We start from the raw sequence: 17939 nt of genomic DNA on the forward strand, positions 1-17939 counted from the left end.
AGTTTTCACATAAATCAGTAAGGAATATGACATAGCAAAAGCAAGTATTCTTGTCGTTAGTTTACTAGTTACTAGTAGCACCGAATAATAATATAATATAATATAATATAATATAATATAATATAATATAATATAATATAATATAATATAATATAATATAATATAATATAATATAATACCCCTATCTCCTATAGCAGATATGGGGAAGGGGGATGAGATGACAGAGCCCCCTAAGCATTCACATAATGAAGGTATAGCAAGAGTCTGATCTTTTCAGCCCAGAAACATTCTATCTAGCTTGTTTTTGTGTTTGATTCAGTTATTTGCTTAAAGAAACAGGTTACCTACTTTGACCTGGGTGTCATTTTAGTGGGTGACAACAGCCCCTCAGAGAATTTGTAGGGACTCTTCAAAGGTGAGATATAAATGTTGTTTCCCGCAGGGACACGCAAAGGGGAATGAGAAAACTTGTAAGGGCTGTGAGGAAGGTGTGGCAGAGATGATAACGTTGGAGGCTGTTAACATGAAAACACATGATTATTAACAACATCATAATCAATTAAACAGGCTAGTTCCTTGTTACACAAAAAAGGCCTCCAAGCTACTTGCAGCATATTTAAAAACATAAGGGTAAGTAAGACTAGATTATAACTTTATTCTTTGGTGAGCACTTGTAGCCAAGTAAGATTGTCTTCCATGAATATGGTCTTAACAGTGTGTCAGTTTATAATATAGATCCATTCACATAAAAACTCAAGTCGTTGGTTTAAAAATGCACAAAATAATCTACCTAACAGCAGCAGAAAGCTTTGACAGAGCATCAGTAGTGAAACATCAGCATCACAGTCCATCAAAAGCCTGGAGGAAAGAGGACGTTTTTATCTGGCACCAAAAAGATGATGTCAGCAAAGGTGCCAGGCAGACCAACCTGCGGAGAGCATCCCCCCCCCCAAATGAGGATCCCCAGCTGAAAAGCCCCCCCCCCCTCCCTGGTCCTCAGAGCCTCCCTGCCAGAAGGGACTTGGAGAAAGGCATGAGATGAAGAGCTAATGGAGTTTCATATCAGGATATCAGGATATTCATATCCTGTAATCCATCCAATTAATTTTTGCTCATTTCTTTTAATTTACACTAGACTCAGGACAGGAGCACAACTACTTACCTTATTGGAAGCATATTGCAAAATGTTAGTTTTCAGCTTCTGCATGAATATTGAGTTGTAGAAGACTATTATGGAATCATATCTTCCTTCCCCAATCAAAACACACTTGAAAGTCTGAACAGAATTAGAAAGTTATATATAAGCTCTCTTTAGTATTTGCATTTTCTTCTATTCTTCTACATAGCACAGTCCTAATAGAAGGGTGTCCCTCTATGGTGCCCATCCTGAGGTTGGATTGGTTTAAAATTGCCTTTAGATAGGACATTCCTGGATCTAACTCAGGAACTGCAAAAGTTCAAGACATCCTTTAAGGAACTAATGCATCCACACTGTTCAGCTTATTCTATCATTTTCTCCCCCCCTTTTTATTGATACTTTCCCCACATACAGTTCAATAAAAAACAAACTAATCTAAATAAAAAATGGAAAGGAGACAAAAGAAAAAGGAAAATGGGATGGCAACACATTTTCATAATGCCATAATGTTTCAAATAAATGTTAAACCCAACTAGCAGCCATAATTAAAATAGCTATATAAAACTGATGCTGAAAGATTTCCCATACCTCTTGATTTGCATTAGTGAGTTCCTTATATGCTGTCACAATAGTTTTAAACCTGAGATCAATGTTCTTCACCTTGCAGATGCCATACATGGAGCACATCATTATCTATGGAAAAACAGAGGGTGCCTGTCAGAACTGGACATCAGGCAAGCCCCTCACTTCCACTTTGCTCCTTCACAGAGGTTATAAAAGATGAACTCTAAGCAACCACTCAACAAATGGAACTACACACTATTTGCAATTACCTAAAAGTTTAATTAATTTTATTTAAGATTCCTATGTTGCTTTTCTATTAAAAGCAGCTGCACAAATAATAAAAAATACACAAACAAAATTATAACACAAAAACCAGCAAGCACTTGAATACTCCACTTGTAAAAGAAAAGGGGGGGAGAGATATCAATTTTAACATGCAACAAAATTTTGGAAAAACTGCACCAAATCAACCAATAAATGTTTGGGAGAATAAAAAGTTCTTAACTTGTCACAGAAACAACAACAGTTATGGTACCTCCCGCATGAGTCTGGGAAAGACGTTTCATAAAGCCTGGGGCCATCACTGACAGTGTCTTCTATCTGGTCTCCACCCACCTAATGTTCACTAGTGCAAACATCTGAAGGAATGCCTCTGATGTGGACCTTATATTTCAGACACATTCATGTGGGACAAGATGTGGCAATCACACAGGGTCCCCGGACGTTTCACCGTCTATTGTTCCCTGTGCCACCACTTTATTTCTCGCTGCCACCCCCCAGGCCCTACCTGGTACATACTGAGTCCAGTCAGGGTTAAATTGGAACATAAACTTCTGTTTATTTATTGCAGTTTAACAAGCGTGTGATTTCATAAACCGTATTGGTCAATTACAATCATGGGGTGCCTATCCAGACCTATAACCTCCGCTACCTGCTCTCAATCACTAACCATCTCAAATATTTACTTGTCTTCCTAGCCCCTAACTGTTCCTGACTCAGCTTATTTCGCTACACTAACTCAACCTACACACAAACTCTATCCCAATTCACTCCCACTCCAGCCAACCTCCCAACAAACTCCCCCCTTTGCCCCTCCCAGAGCTGGTTTTATAGTCCCTCTGACTCCACCCCCTGGGTTCTGATTGGGTAACTTGTTTAACTATTTCATCTCCAGCACTCTCATGTTAACATCACACAAGGCAATCCTTCAAATGCCCCAAATACCCTGTCCATTTAGAGATGCAAAACCTGGCAAACTTGTCTTAATCATAAACCTGACCTGTGAGATAAATGCAATACATAATAATTGAGGAAACAAATTTATTGAGAGCTGGGCTCTGCTTTTATATTTCTGGAATGACAGTGCAAATGATATTTTTCTTTTCAATTTAATCACAGTACTATAGAGGGTTTTGCTTTGTTGTCGCTTTGTTCCTCCGCCCCCGCCCCCCCAATATTCTATGTCATGTGTTTCCCATTTCTTCAGAAGCAAGGGTGTTTGGTGTATAATGGTCTTGACTACAGGAATGTCCAACTTCAAGGAGTCTGTGATACCATCCAGTATAAAATACTGGCAGTGATCTATCACACTCTCCCCTCCCCCCAAGGAGGGCCCGCTCATCACCCCACACACCAGTCCCCCCCCCTGCAATATATATTCAATAAGAGGAGTCAAAAGGATCAGAGCAGGAGACGAAATCAAAGGCACCGCTTTTCGTGCCAGAAAACCAGCATTAAAATATATATTTTTAAGGAATCACAGCCGCTGACGAAGAGCTCCCGGCACACACTCCAGGTCACTGGCCATGGACCCCCCTCCTCTCGTGCGGGAGGCGCCTGAGAGGAGGAGGAGAGAAGGCAATGGAGGGGGGTGGGCCAGGCTACGGGCCGTTGGGGTAGACTGAGGGAGAGAAGAAGGGGGACAAAAATCATACGGGGTGGGGAAAACAGGCTGCCAACCTGGGGTAACTGGGAATAACAGAGCAGGCGATGGGGAGCGGTGGCGAATGTGGGGACCCCGAACAAGGGCACATGGCTGGGGAAGGGAGGGTGGGGGAACCTCTCTCTCTCTCTCGCCAGCAGCAGCAGCAAAGGCCACCACCTCCCTGAGGCGTCTTTTCTTGCTCTAGCGGCTGCCGCCTCAGAGTCACCAGCGCTGGCTCAGGCGGAGGGGGGGGGGCAGTGGGCAGAGAGGGAAAGAGACCTGCCAGGCTCCCTCTCTTCCACACCCGCCGCCTGACTGCACAACCCAAAGAGAGGGGCAAATCCCGAGGCAGCCAACCAAGCCCTCATCCATTGCAAAGATCCCACCCCTCTCCCAATGACGGACGCACGGAACAAGGGCAGGGCGGCCACGCACGTGTGATCGACCAGAATTCATCCTGTGATTGATTGGTTGGTCGATTGCAATCGATGCATTGGGCATGTCTGCAATACAGCATTAATTTTTTTAAAAAATGAAAAAACCCACTATTGGAAGAAAGTAATTATCTGGCCCCCTTCAAATCTATTTTAAGGTGAAGGTTTCCCAATGAAACTTCCAAATTCCAAGGTGGACAACCTACAAACAGCAAAATATGTGGAGGGGGGACAATCTATTGCTTTGGTATCCTTCTGGATTTCCTGTCTGGGATGATGGCATTTATTACAGAGGCTCTGGTCTTATCTAGGAGTTAAATCCTAGAGGATAGTGCTGAGGGGCACACTCAGCTTAAGGCATTTAAGGTATATGTACCATGATGTTCCACAGTGCTCTGTTTCTAACCAATGCTATTCAACAACTGCATGAAGCTGTTGGGGGAGGCGGCTGTCATCCAGATGCTGAATGAATCCCTCTCTATAACTCTTTTACATCAGTACCACAAGGAAACAGAAGTGTGTGGTTGCAAAAGGAGCTTGCAGATGAGCTAAGATTTAAGAAGGGCGTGTATAAGAAGTGGAAGAAAGAGGAAATCACTAAGGAGAAGTATACATGAGTAGCTAACAGTTGTAGGGTGACGGTCAGGCTAAAACTCAGAATGAGCTCAGACTTGCAAGGGAAGTTAAAAATAATAATAAATGTATCTTCAGCTATGTCTGAAGCAAGAGGAAGAACAAGCAAGTGGTCGGTCCTCTGTGTGGAGAAGATTGAGAAACACTACTTACTTTGCAAATTTCGCAAAATGTTTTTGAACCACGGAGAAGCTTAAAAGAAAAAATAGAAACATAAGCTACACAAGACTGAAATCAGCTCACACCCGCCAGACTCATTACCTGGTCTAAGTGCCGGTCTTTCATAAGTTCATATTCATTTTGCAGTGTGTGATGAAAGAGTGTCCAGATCAAATGTTCAAGTTCAGGGTGATCAGACAGAAGACGCGAACATAAGTTTTTCAATCGCATATAAGCCAGCCAATGCACTAGACAGGAGAGAGAGGAGAGAGGAGGATCATCTTCAAATCACTGCTTGTCACATAATATTTAGTGTTGCAGAAATTTAAAGCAAAGCACTGTGATTTTAAATGGAACCAAGTTCCAGCCAACAGCCTATTTGCCAACCCTACAGCATTTCTCAAATGCATTGTTCCATTTTGCACTTTTGAGCAAAGCATGGTATGTACAGAAGTGAACTGCTCAGAAAAACAGATCTGCTTTTGATGCATCTACTCTTGTTTTAAAGAAATTATGCGGCTTTGGGTTTAAGAATATTTACTGTATTATAATGCATGTGTGTTATAGAGTTCATTAAAATGGTTGTTTCCCAGCTATTAACCAGCCAGTCAGATATTTGATATTTGCAGGTTTAAATCTAATTTCCAGTATTTGGCAATATATTTTTGCCCCTGAAAATAATGTAAGAACTAGTTATAAATCATTTAATTCTATTTCTCCTTTTAAATTACCCATCAGGATTTCTTTCAGATACAGAGGGAAGGTGGTATTATATAATTTGCCAAGTATCAGTCCAGTCCAGTGGTACCTTGGAACTTGAATATAATCTGTTCTGGAAGTCCGTTCGGCTTCAGAGACATGGCTTCTGATTGCCTGACAACTAGGTTTCTGTACAGCGGAAGCCGTGGTGAACGTTCGTGTTCCGAGTAATGTTCGAAAACCGGAGCACTTACTCCCGGGTTTTCGTCATTCAGGAGCCAAAATGTTCATGAATGGACATAATAATTAGCAAATATCAGAAGTATAAACCATACTGAATTTATGCAGATTTAGATGCCTTTGGTATACTGCATTAACTTTTTCCTTTGATAGGCATGGGTTAAATTTGTTGGAATATGTTTAAATACTGATATCCAGTCTATATCTTGAACAAAGTCTTTATTCCATTTCTTTCTAAATGAAAAGAAAGCTACTCAGTTTTTAATAAATGGTGAAATTTGCTAATAAGGTTCTGTGAAGAACCTCTTATGCAAGTTTCAAATTCTGATTAAATTTGCTCAAGAGATCTTAAGCTGTGTCTGATTTGAAGGAAATGGAACAGAGACAGTCTCACGTCTGCCATAATAATCATTACATGGTTATCCAACTATTAGGTCTTAGAAATTTTCCATTAGATTTTGTTTACATAAAAAAAAGACTCCCCAATAATTTGCTGAGTCTTTCCTTGTTGCTGTTTTTTATGCTACTAATGTTAATGGGGACAAGTGAAGCCTAAGATACTGTATGAATCTGAATAATAAAGGTGTTTTAACATACAATAACTTTGATTCTTGCTCAGTTTCTTTCTTTGATAACCTTTAAATCTATTCTAATGTATTAATATTCTGCTATAGGAGTTCTGTCCTGTTTGCACTAGCTACAAGATGATTCAAAATTAACTGCACTACAACAGCATTCTTTTAATAAAAGAATGCTAAAAGATAAATATCCATCAGGACTATTTTAAAACTGCAATAAAAGAGAGATAAGGATCAGTGTTCTGCAGTTTCCAAATATATATGCTTGCATCATGAGTGCCCACTGCATAAACAAAAAGAATTTCTGCTTACTGATAGGAGTTACAGATCTCCCACATCTTTTCACTCCTAGGAAGCTTTGAGGAACACAAGTTGCTGCAGCCAAAAGATCTGCAGAACACTGCATGCAGTGATTTGCAAGCAACAGTATTTATTTCTCCATTATTATGAATTGCCAATCTTCCTCAAATGTTCAGGACTTAAACTCATTCCCTCCCCTCCCTGCTCCTGTCTGCATTCCTTCCCTTTCTCTTGATTATGTCTGTAATGGAATACAGACGATCCAAGTGAGGCAGCCATTGCTGCTGCCCTTGTGTGAGCAGAACAGAATTCCACTCCTGCCGCTTTCTTGCCCTCCCCTTGTAGCCCTTTACAAGCTCATGGAAGGAAGACCTTCTGGAGCAGCTTTTTGGGGTGCAAAGGTGGCAGTCATGGGAGGGAGAGAAAGGTGGAATCCTGTCACAGTGGATTCTGCCCACTGCCTGAAAATAAAAAGGTGTCACACACACACAACACCAACCTTTTTTGTAAAACAGTGAGAGAGAAGTAGATTTATAAGGTTTTTGAGGATGGTTTGCCAATGCGTGCTGACCATCTGGAGGAGGATATACTGAAGCGGAAGACACCTTTTTCTTGGGAGATTTTGTTGGGGACAGGTACCTATGGAAACAACACAAAACCAACAAAAATGGAACATTGGATGCTAACCATGAATGGAACATTTCTTGCAGAATAAGCAAGTGAGCCTGCTGGGGGCTAACTATATCCTCCCACTTGCTCCAGGCAGGAAACATGTGGCTAAACTTCATCACTTCCTCCATTGCTCTTCCCCAGGCTTACTGTCACGCCCAAACCAAGATGGAAGCTCCTCCAAGATCACAGATAACATGTGGAAATAATACATATACAGAATATAGCATGGAAAAACTAGTAAAAAAAACAGGGCCTCTAATGTAACTCTGTTGAGGGTAGGAATGCCCCATCCTTCAGTGATTGCTGCATGAGGCTTGGAGCAGTTTGTATGCAGGGTCTGCTGGTTGTTATCACACTTATTCTGCTGGGTAAGTTGCATTCACAGTAACTTGGGAGACAACTCCTAGGGGCCAAGGTCCCTTCAGCCCCCCATAAAATATTTGAGGGGGATAGGCTCCCCCAAAGTTGATGGGCATCACTATTCAAATGGTGTGCATACACCATGTCTTGTGATCAGTTACGGAGGGTGGGGCTTCCCTGCGTGTCCCAAAATTTTATTCCAGTTGGCCCCCTTGCATGGTAAGTAACATTTGGTGAGTACATGGTCAGTGTTCCATTTTCCTAGCAAAATGCGACTGTGCAATGTACCAGGGCCTGTAGGGACAAAGGGTGGGAATCAAAACACCACTCCCTGAGGCAGAAAAACAAAGACCACCACAACTGATGCATGTAGATCCACTCTGTAGTGTCTCGTAAATGTGAGCACTGGAGCCCCAGAGAGCTGCCCTGAAATGTCCTGAATAGTGGTGTTGGTAATGAAGGCTGCAGTTGCAGCTAGAATCATAGAATCATAGAGTTGGAAGAGACCAAAAGGGCCATCGAGTCCAACCCCCTGCCAAGCAGGGGGTTGCTGCTTTGTGGAATGTGCTGTGAGCCCCACAGGATAAGGAGCCTGGCACGCCACAGCTTCCCAAGCAGCCCCTTCAAGGCCTTTGCCTCAGAGCGAGGATGAAAATGTGAAATGATTGTATGCCTGTGTGCATACAGAGTTCTACAGACATCTATGGTGCCCCATGCCTGCTCAGGGGAGAGAGCATGGAGATATCAGGAAGGCAGCACTGACTCCTGTTCTCTGTGGAAAACAGGAATATATTATTATTATTATCTTGAAGCAAATCCTTAGAGTCACAGTCGCTGTGGACTGTACATAGATCATTACTGATGGATAACGCACTGAATGCAGAGGCTCCTTGCGCCAATGCCATAGCACTCAGGAAAGGTGTCTTGAAGGACAGAAGCAGAGCAGTTCCACACAGTGACTCAAATGAGTTTAGTGAAATACATGGACATAGCCGGAGAGGCAGCCCCCCTAAGTCAAGCAAATAAATAAAAATAATTAACTGACGGATTGTATCACAGATAACTCAGATCTGCCCCCCCAAATAATGCCTGCCCCCCAATCCTGACTACACCCATGGTGAAAGTGTTGAGTATTGTGTGTAATTGCCATGTAGGGGATCTGTGTACTCTTAGGGGAGAAATAAGTGTAGCTTCTCCAAGAAATCTTTGACACGTGGGTGGGCACTGAGGCTAGACAGACCCCCTGGACTGAAGCAACTGGAGGAGCTTCCCTCCTCCTGCCTGAAGACAGAGGAAGCCCTGGAGACATTGCTCAAGGGAGGCTCTCAGAGAACCAACTGCCTGGGCCAATGAGGCACTAACAGAACGAGTGAGGGACACTCTCTCTCTCTCTCTCTCTCTCTCTCTCTCTCTCTCTCTTCATAAAATTGTATTAAAGCTCTTTCACAATACAATAAGGTACCCCGGATCTCACCTGTAACTGCAAGCACTTGGCAGTCATTTTTATTATTTCTATGCAATTTTACACACATTTTACACACTTACTGAGCAAAACTAAATTATATTAATTTAAACAACATATCTTTTGAATTCCCAAGTCATGTTACAACTTTATAGCAACCCTCGATTTTGGACTTTGAAAGTTGAAAAATTCAACATGCCCTACCGCTGCAGTAATGCAATCTCAAGGTTGCCGGTGTGTGGAACCCCTGGTCAGGCGGTCTCCATCTCCAAACAGTAGTGGCGGGTTGGCCAGCTCAGTTGGGAAAAGGTCTCCCCGTGGGAACCCCATGGAGATGCTATCTCATATGTGATCACTGCCTACGCCTGTGAACTTAAATGGAGTAGATGACTTGCTTCCAGTCAGAGTAGGCAAAGAGTCAATGGACCAAGTGAGTATCTTTACAGTCTCATAGGGCTCTGCCCATAATTTTACTTACAGGTCTGCAGCAGTGTGGTTATGCTGAAGAGGCTGCGTGAAACAGTTGGGAGGTTCAGTTTGGTCAGGCTGCCCACCTCGCTCCTTAGACTGCTTTATAAGATCAAATAATGGTGAATCCTAAAACAAATGCCAGCAACATAAGAATCTGATTAGTTACTGTACTGGAGTTAAGCTTAAAAACTTAAAAGGTTTTTAAATTGCTGAAAATAACTAGAAAAGAAAAAGTCTACTACAATAGTAGGCCTGTATTTAGATTGTAATCTCAGGTGGAAGCAATCACTCCTTATCTGTTAGCCTCGCCCTTATATTGCTTTCTGAAATCATTATTTGCATAAGCAAGCAGGTGCACCTCTGCATAAACGGTTGAGTCTGAGTGACAATAATAGCTTTGTAATACACAGAGCAGCTGTCTATGCAAAACAAATTGGGGAAAAAGCTTTAGATAAAATAGCTGTATGTTGTTTGGGTGATAGGGGGGGGGTTGATCTGAAATCAACCTAGATTTAATCTTGTTTGTGTCTCAGGCATCTTCTCTCTTTCATCATGGATGTTGGCTTCTATTATGGTTGTATGGTCTGTATTATTGCTACAGGTTTGTCATGGCCTTTGGCTAGAATAATACCCTTATGAACATGGAACCTGACAGAACTTGGCGATTTCACTAAACTCTAACTGGTCTGGCTGCCCATCAGAAATACAGAATTACTGGAAGCAAGCTGCTCCCTTCCAACCTTTCAGTTACGAACCAAGACAGGTAAATACTAAAAACTATTTTCAAACAATTCTTTGTTTCTTTGTAATGGTGGACTGACGGTTTAATGTAGGTAACCAGTATGTGACAAATGCGGAAGAATGCTGTATCTGAAAAGAACTGGGCTCAGTGTTTTAGCTATTTTAAAATGCACCATTAACTTCCTGTTAAACGAGGAACTGTTCAAGTTCCTCGTGTTTGAAGCAGTCACTTCTGGAAGGAAATCACAAGCCAGGCTCACTTCCTGGTGGCGAGACCCTGGCCTGTGACTCGGAATGGGCAACACAGCTTCTTTCTGTAGCAGTCAGAGAGGTTCAACAGTGAAAGTGCTGCCTCTCCATGCAGCCTCTAATGTTACCTGGAAGTAACTTCCATTGAAATATGATTTCTTCCTACTAATAAGGCTGAAGTATTTAGTTAAGTTGGTAAATAATTCCACCGAGGGTTGCAGACAGAAACCCTCTCAGCTACCTAGAGACAAAAGGGACTGAACCAGAGACCTTTTGCAGTTTGTAGAAAAACCTTTTAGAGGAATAACGCAGAGTCCACTATCGCGCCCACAAAACAGGACTTTGTACACCCATTCTATGCACTTCTAACTACAGAAAATATTACTTGATTGGGGTTTTTGTGTAAACATCATTATCTTAAATTCCTTTTCATAGCTTTTTAGTGACACTTTAGGGTGCCAAATTACACATTATTTTAAACATGATTTATTTTAAAGAAATTGTTTAAGTTATGGAATATTTTTGCTAAACCTTCTGTTACAGGACAACATTTGACTGCAAAGTAGTCCAATTCAAAGTTCCACTTGAGTCAACCTGTAAGCCTCAGCTCAGTTAGATAAATATAGTCAGAGTTAATAGATAAGGAAACTACAGATTAGTAAGTGGCTTGCTCCAGAACACACACAGGAGGAGGAAAACCCACATCTTACTTGCATGCCCCTCTTCTTCACTCTTCTAACCCATGAAGTCCTTTCAAAAGACAAAAAAGAATCCTAACAATGCACTTTAACCACTACCTATGCTTGCAAGTAAGATTGCCAAATTGTTGACAATTTTAAAAGAAATGTTCAGTTCCTAAGGCCCAAGGTAGCTTGGCCACAAAAAACAAGACTGAATATTATTCTGTCCTCTAAATCAAACAATTTCTACTGAAATAAAAGCCTCGGGATGTCAGCTGAGAACACCAGGAATAGTCTTCCCAATTAGGTTCAGGAAGAAAATACAAAAAGGAATAAATGATCATTATATTTTGCATACTTTACATTTTTCTGATGCTGAAATGCAAGCTCTTGTCTGTCTCTCACACAGCACAAGTGGACAGCGCAATCAGTCTATGAATGTCCACCCATAAAAAAAGTCAAGGGGGGGGGCTCACTCAAAGGTCAGCGGGGATAGTCTTAAGATTGCAATCATATGCACATTTACGTGGCAATAAATCCCACAGAACTCTGTGGCATTTCCTTCTGAGTAGGCACAAAAGATTACACCATTAAGGCAGTTCATAGAAGGAAAGATGAACTGTCTTTCCGTGAACTGAGCTTAAGGATCTTAGGATACAAGTCAAACTCCTCCCAAATTAAAATCTCCCAAAGTTTTTGTTGTTGTTGTTGTTTTAAAAAAGGTACATCACTAAGTCCTGTGTTTTGAGGACATTCTTACTCTCTTCACACCAACAAGGAGTTAGGGAAGTAGGATTAGAAGGACCAAGAACACAATTTAAACCATTTATTGCACCCCTCTCAGCTGAAAAAATGCTTTCAAAATAGTTTGCTACTACTATTAGTAGTCCAGGGTTCCAACTTGTCACTTGAGTCTTCCGTGGCTGGGAGTGCTTAGGCCCAGCTCAGGCTGGTTTGCCAGCTCTAGCCACTCCTGGACTGAGACAGCTTGACCTCTGGTGCTCATGATCTAGGGGACTCCCACTGAGCCTGCAATGTGCTCCAGGCGGGGCAGCTAGTGCACAATGGGGATACCAGGCTGGTAAATGGGGCAGCCCGATGGAGCCACCAGCCTCCACACTAGTCCAATTCAAGGTGCCAGTCCTAGCATGCAAAGCCAAATGGTTTGGGACCAAGTACTTAAAGGACTCCCCCAAAACCAACCATCTTGGGCCCCATGGTTGGCAGGGGAGGCCCTCTTGGTGGTGCCACCTCTGATTGTTGTCCAGCTGGACTGACCCATGGCACGACCTTCTCTGTAGTGGTTCCCTGTTTGCATAATGACCTCCCAGGTGAGGTGTGTCTATCAGAGATTTTTAGAAGAAATTTTAAAACATTTTTTACCACCTTGCCATTAGATGGTTGACAGCCTTGAAATTAGCAACTGTGAAGGTTTGGGGTTGCTTTTAGGTGTTTCTAAATAGGCTGTTGTAGAGCTCGATTTTGTGGTTTGCCACCCTTGGCTTGTATGGGAGGAACATTGGGGCATAAATTTACGAAAGAAAGAAAACTGAGTTCCTGCCATAAATTATGACACAAAAGAAACAGGCATTGGTACAGAGGGGGAAGAAAGCAAACTCAGGCACTACTTCTAAGTTACAGAATTATTGTATTGACCAGCTGGAATGGAAAAAATTCAAAGAGTGGAAGAGCCAAAAGTTCCTGGCCTCTTAGGTTAACCGATGGAGAAGCTCTGCAGTCCCACTTTTTTGCTGAAGTCTGTAGAACAGTTGCTGCTAAATTACATTGGAGGGATAATACTGATGAAGTTGATCTCTTATTAAACATTCCATTCAAATATCATCACCAATTTTCACTAATGCAATCTGTTTTTAGAGTCACCCAAGATTAATTTCACTGGAAGATTAACACAGCATATTAAAATCACAATAACATATATAGGGTTAAATTTAGCCAGCCTTTCACACATGCCCTTTTTAGAGTTGACATATCCCAGAAACTGGAATAATTTCCCAAGAAATCGTACTTGAAATTAGGGTGCAAAGCAGCAGAGATATTTATCTATTATGAGCATTTCTATACTTTCTATTCTATACCATCCATTAATTTAGGAGACACATACATACATACATACATACATAGTGGTGAGAAAGGTATTTAAGGGATGGGTGAGTTCACAGTGGGAAAATGCTTTCTAAAGGTCCATTGCATATTATAGTAACATACATTTATGTAGCTTTGTAATTGTGTTCTATCAAGCACTGACAACTTGTCTTTAGGACCAGAACCTCAGAGTAATCTCTTCTCAAAAGTGGATGCTTTCTAAACTATCTTCTAATGCTTGCTTTGCACTTTGGATTACGGAGGGTTACCTATGCTGGCCTGATTCATTTATGAATGCATTCTCTGGTAGCAAGGGCCTGAAAGCATGTGGAACAGCTGGACACCTTAGAGGAACACAGCGCTTTCTGTTTCATTTCTCTACTTTTCTTGCAATGTCCCTGAACACCTACACTGAGCATTTAAAATGGAAATTCACTTATATTTAAACCTAATAACAGATCAATCAACAGAATGATTAATTAAAATGGTAGACAGCCATAGAAATAAAAATGAAATGTAACTAAAAACTGCTTACTTAATTATACTTCCTAAGGCACACCTAACTTTTAAAAGTATTAATAAGGTTTTGATCTGCCACTCTGAGCCAGGTAGTCATCGTTTGCATGGCTCTCAGTTCAAATATATTTCTGGCATGGAAGGTTAAAAAAAATACTTTTGCTTAAGAATTTGCAGTTGAACCCTTCCTTTCTGAAGCCCAGCCTCCTCTTCCTGCCATGTCATTTAGCAAGCTGAGTAAGCATGGGTGGGGCTGGGGTTTGCGTGCTCTTTAGTTTGCCTTTCTGAACAAGCAAAGACACCATTTAATTGGCAGCTGCAGGGAGAGCTTAAGATCAGCAAGAAAATACTTGCTTAGGAATTTTATTCTCTGGCTTGCTTTCTACCCTGTGGGGTCAGAACTTACTCAACAGCACGAAGGAAAGAAAAATGCTAGCACAGTGCTAACACAAGAAGTCTGTTCCCACCTAACTCAGAACGTAACTTTGAAACGGATTTATCTGAAGTGCTTTCTACAGCACCACAGGAAGGATCAACCTCTGCAGAAATATGTGAAGAAGTTAAGCTTAATTACACCTTCAGTGTGGACGAGGAGATGCTCCCTATCATCCAGAACTACTACGGCATTTGGAAGAAAATAATTATTTGCCAGTGACCAGCAGAATGGTATTTTCTCTGTTTAATACTGAAATTCAGCTGTGAAGTTTCAAAGTCAAGCTGGACCCATATGAAATCACTCAAGGACTGGTTTTACGCACCATCTGAGGATTTCACGGAGACTACAACAAAATACAAGGTACGGCTTGACTGAAGAAGCAGCTAGTTTTAGCAGTTCATTGCATGACAATGCTAAGCTCTAACTGTTCTGCTGAAGACTCCTTCAAGTATACTTTGTACGGATGCATGTTTAGTATGGTATTTGTTCTTGGTTTAATATCCAATTGCGTTGCTATATACATTTTCACCTGCGTATTGAAAGTACGAAATGAAACAACCACTTATATGCTTAACTTAGCAATATCAGACCTACTTTTTGTTTTCACCTTACCCTTCAGGATTTATTACTTTGCATCCAAAGACTGGCCATTTGGAGACATACTTTGCAGGATTTCGGTCACACTCTTCTATATAAACATGTATGGAAGCATTTTCTTTTTGACTAGCATAAGCATTGACCGTTTTTTAGCTATCGTACACCCCTTTCGATCTAAGGCTATTCGAACAAGAAGAAATGCCAAGATCATCTGCGCTGCGGTCTGGATAACTGTGATAGGAGGAAGCATCCCAGCAAGCTTTTTCCAATCCACCAATGTTCATGTCAGCATGGAAGGACTCCCCCAAAGGACATGTTTTGAAAACTTTCCTGAAAAAATTTGGAAAACCTATCTTTCAAGGATTATAATTTTCATTGAAATTGTAGGATTTTTAATTCCACTGATATTGAATGTTACTTGCTCCACAATGGTTTTAAGAACTTTAAATAAGCCAGCTACACTAAGTCGGAATAAATTAAGCAAAAAAAAAGTCCTTAAAATGATTTTTGTTCATTTGCTGATTTTCTGTTTCTGTTTTGTGCCATATAACATTACCCTAATACTCTATTCCCTGATCAGAACACAAACGTGGATTAACTGTTCAGTAGTTGCTGCTGTCAGGACTATGTATCCAATCACTCTATGTATTGCAGTTTCTAACTGTTGCTTTGACCCCATAGTTTATTATTTTACTTCAGAGACTATTCAAAATTCAATAAAAATGAAGAGCTGGTCGACTAGAAGATGTGATAATAGCTTCCCTGAAACTAAGGGTTCTGACAAATTCGTTCAACATGGCCTCCAGACCATAAAAGCAAGAATATTTGACAGTGAATCTGCAATATAAATGGACACGAGAGAATGGGAGAGACAGAATGAACCTTTAAAAAAATCTGTAGGTATTTTGTTTCTTTGTATAAGGAGTTGCTTGTACGTTTGTACATATAACGATGAAGATTATATTGATTAAAGCAATTATTTAAAACTAGCCTCTCATAATTTATAAATTATGTTCTAATGAGAAAAAGCTTCAAATATTATCCCTATTGGAATAACGAACATGAAAAGTGATTCTCACTCACCTTGCATTATTTTTTCTATTTTCTACATCAGAAAAGGTGACTGTACCATAACACTGGCTGCACTGAAATTTTAAATCCTAACTTGGCAAGATAATCAATCCCATTTATTTTCAATGTTCTTGTAGCAAATTTGTGTACACCAGAGGCTCAAAGAATCTTGTGAAGATTAATACCTACAATAATTCTACCTATTGTAAGACCCCCAAACACAAAAAGACTGATCCTTGTGACGGGGAACGGCCTGATCACAAGCGATCTAATGCTAAATTAATTATCCAGGTTAGTCTTCACTTCTTTGCAAACAACATTTAATTACACTTGGAGTGTACAGATTAATGTTGCTTGAAATGTATGCTTCTGCTAGTCAAGGAACTTGCTGCTTTGGTTCAGAATTACATCCTGAACAGAGGACAAATGGAGCTTGAGTCTCAGCAAGCTGGAGCAAACTGTTAGGTTCATATAAATCAGCAAGCTAGTAAACAAAGAAAGCAGCTTCATGTAATTCATGGCATAAAGTTGGTTTGTTAGCAGGTAATCGTTTACTTTAAAGCACAATTTCTGGTTCACAAGCAAGCAGTTCACTGAAACTGAAAGTAAATTTGCCATAAATCCTCCCTTGCATTATGTAGGCAGAGAAGGGGAAATGTTGATACTTCAGCCCCGTGAGAGTCATTCTACGAATTCATCCATGTAATGCAAATAGTTTGCTGTTTACATTGTGTACTTCCATTGAGAAAGCTCTGTTAATTGGCCTCAACAGAAAACAGTGCACTGGGTACAATAACTGTTTGTAAACGTTTTTAGAGCGAAGCTGAGAAATATAAGTATTTCAGAATGTATGCTACAAACACATAGCCTGCGATTACAGTTAGCTCAGTGAAGTTTGGTTTTGCCAGCCACCATCTGGTACTTCACACAGGCGAGGCCAGAAGTTGGACCTTCTTCCCCTCCAACCTTTACCCTCAGATAGGACAACTGGGGAAGAGAGTCTGGCAATGCCTTCTGGAGGTGTGCGGAGTACACTAAATCAGTGGCTATTAGCACATGCTTCCTTTTAGACTTTCCCTAGTTGGAGAAAAGCAAATACATTTCCTTCTCTTGAGTTAGTAGCATGAGGACATGGTTGGTTTGTAAGTTAACTCTATCCCTAAATGCTGAGCCATTTTGTTGTTCTTGTCAAACAAAATGACTGCTGTTGCTCTCCACTCATTCCGTAAAAAGTTCCTGAGTGAAAAAAGACTCTGAGCTCGATAAATGTTAAGTGATTATTCCAATCTAATTCACTCAAGCTGCAAGGTGTGCTAACATCTCTCAGGAAAGAGTGGATGTGGGAAATGATCAAATGATGCTTCCCATAGGAGCCGGGGCTCAACAGAACAGTATTTGTTCTCCTGCCTAGCCTTTCCCTCCTGCGCAAAAGGTTGTTGACATTTGATTATAATGTATGTACTAGTGGCCTCCACATTCTGAATCATGTACCACTAACACACACACATTTTAATACTGACTTTTATTTCAGGGCCTCAGTTTTATTTTCCATTTGCAAGCTATGTTATGATCCAGAATATTTATCAAAAGATACCAAGGCTGAAGTTAGGAGAATTTTATTGCAAAATGCTCATCTACCAAACCACCATGTTTTTTTAACCATGGCTAATTTAATAGCTGCATATGAACTTCCCAGAACATCTCCCTTTGCAAGAAGCTTCATTCTTAATGGCACGCCCCTTTGTTCAAGGACGAGACAGAGTGCCTCACCAGCACAGCCAGTTACGTAACCCCAAGTTTAAAAAAGAAAGAAAGAAAGAAGCTAATACTTTTTCATATCCCAAGGCTCTCAAGCCAAGGACAGTGGGGAGGTGGGGGGGTATGCAATCCAAGAGGGCAGTGAATGAGGGCA

At 41.0% G+C, this 17939-nt stretch overlaps 2 protein-coding genes across 3 annotated transcripts in view; one reads left to right on the top strand and one right to left on the bottom strand.

The window, feature by feature from the left end:
* RB1 (RB transcriptional corepressor 1) overlaps nt 1-17939 on the bottom strand; it is a 53475-nt gene that overhangs the window by 7645 nt on the left and 27891 nt on the right. For both annotated transcript variants that reach the window (XM_083706890.1, XM_083706891.1), the window contains exons 18-23: nt 9642-9760; nt 7169-7308; nt 4955-5100; nt 1727-1831; nt 1163-1276; nt 349-515 (exon numbers count right to left, since the gene is read on the bottom strand). In XM_083706890.1, the coding sequence (XP_083563016.1) occupies nt 349-515; nt 1163-1276; nt 1727-1831; nt 4955-5100; nt 7169-7308; nt 9642-9760 (791 nt within the window). The remainder of the gene's footprint in view (nt 1-348; nt 516-1162; nt 1277-1726; nt 1832-4954; nt 5101-7168; nt 7309-9641; nt 9761-17939) is intronic.
* Nucleotides 12409-15945, top strand: LPAR6 (lysophosphatidic acid receptor 6). Its single transcript, XM_083713672.1, has one exon. It carries the CDS (start codon nt 14764-14766, stop codon nt 15802-15804), a length of 1041 nt encoding a protein of 346 aa, XP_083569798.1. The 5' UTR covers nt 12409-14763; the 3' UTR covers nt 15805-15945.

The sequence above is a fragment of the Podarcis gaigeae genome (genome assembly GCF_964106915.1).
Source record: "Podarcis gaigeae genome assembly, chromosome: 1".
NCBI lineage: Eukaryota > Metazoa > Chordata > Lepidosauria > Squamata > Lacertidae > Podarcis > Podarcis gaigeae.

What these genes read in the sequence shown, in the direction of transcription:
- LPAR6 (XM_083713672.1), top strand. Translation starts at nt 14,764, where the DNA reads ATGACAATGCTAAGCTCTAACTGTTCTGCTGAAGACTCCTTCAAGTAT.